Here is a 1,430-nt window from a genome sequence, read left to right as displayed (position 1 = left end):
TCTGCGTAGTTCATCTCGGCGTCTCTTATGCACCTCCAGTCATCGACTAGATGCGCCATATATCATATTTCGAACGTTGCCGCTTTCCTTCCGTAGGTCCACGGCGATGATATGCCGGTTGACTCGTCGGGTAAGGGTGTCTATGACGAGCTCAGAGATGCTGGCAAGCTTCGGATCATCAAGCGTAAGAAGTCGTTCTCACTTCACTGTACAGTAGGTGGCTCATTCAGTCTATTCTCGGCCTTGTCAGGTACGGAGGGCGTCTCTACCACCGATTTGATTGGCCGAATGTTACTCATGACGAAGGACCATCTGTGCAAGCCCAATACTGACGAGAACATTGATCTCAACGAGCGGACTGGCACCTTGGTGAGTCCAGAGGGATTGACGTCTTCCGTACTGTTTAGTCCGGTCGTCAGGTACGCATGCTCACGACGACAAGACGGATTGCCGAATTCTCCTCAAGGCGGGCTCCATCGGCAGAGGACACCGTCGTGTAACTACCCAATCCTTCTGTTGTCTGTATTTTCTCTTTTTAGCTACGTTGATGGAGCTTTTGATATGTTCAATGTTGGACATGCAACAACTCTCGAGAAGGCGAAAGCTCTTGGCACGTGAGTCCCGTAACGGGACTCCCGTTACGCTCAAGTGTTAGAAGAACGGTCTCACCCGAGGAACCGTCTCGATATCGTAACAAACTTGAATGACTTCAATCACCGCTTTTTTGGCCTTCTCACGACATCTCAGATACTTATTGGTGGGCATCTTCGATGATGAAACAGTCAATAAAATGAAGGGTGGCAACTACCCTGTGATGAACCTTCACGAGCGAGTAAATGTCGTCATCATCGATAACTCATCGAATTGTTGGTATGTATTATTGGTTCTCATCAGGTACTGAACGTGAGTGCATGCAAGCATGTCGATGAAGTTATAATCGGCGCCCCTGTGGAGATCAGTGAGGACCTGATTAGGACTATGAATATCAGTATTGTTGCACAAGGCTCGATAAGTTCGTTCTCTACGCAGTATGAGATTCTTGTGAGGCTGTTTGTAGGTTCCCGTCGACCCAAGTGGGTTCATTATGATGAGATAGGAGAAGTAAATACCAGTCTTGCTTGGTAGGATGATGTTTTCAACGCCTCCTTTAGGTGATACAAGTGAATGAAGTTCCAAAGCGTTTGGGTATCCTCCGTGAAGTAGAGAGTGATTACCCTCACTTAACCGGAGCTACAATCGCCACACGGATCATCAAGAATTGCCTCCACGTACGGGTTTCGCTTAAGCTCACCTTATGAGCTGACTGTTTGATTCCAGATACATCAATCGTAATAAGAAACGGAGCGAGATCGAGAGTGAATACTATTGCACAGCAGCACATCGCTGAGCAGTAGAAATTCTTTCCTAACAGTAGCTAGACCGTCAGCGTT

The 1,430-nt window shown here is 47.5% G+C and overlaps 1 protein-coding gene across 1 annotated transcript; it reads left to right on the top strand.

Annotated features, from left to right (window-relative positions):
* Nucleotides 1-96: 96 nt before the first annotated feature.
* Pmar_PMAR008849 (Ethanolamine-phosphate cytidylyltransferase, putative) lies at nt 97-1,260 on the top strand (the record flags this gene model as incomplete). Its single annotated transcript, XM_002775043.1, has 7 exons — nt 97-184; nt 251-369; nt 420-496; nt 540-614; nt 748-832; nt 895-1,057; nt 1,171-1,260. Coding segments are annotated over 7 exons (697 nt in total), but the record flags the coding sequence as incomplete, so codon positions are not given.
* Nucleotides 1,261-1,430: the final 170 nt, after the last annotated feature.

The sequence above is a fragment of the Perkinsus marinus genome (genome assembly GCF_000006405.1).
Source record: "Perkinsus marinus ATCC 50983 genomic scaffold scf_1104296956866, whole genome shotgun sequence".
NCBI lineage: Eukaryota > Perkinsozoa > Perkinsida > Perkinsidae > Perkinsus > Perkinsus marinus.
This window is presented reverse-complemented; position numbering and strand designations above follow the sequence as displayed.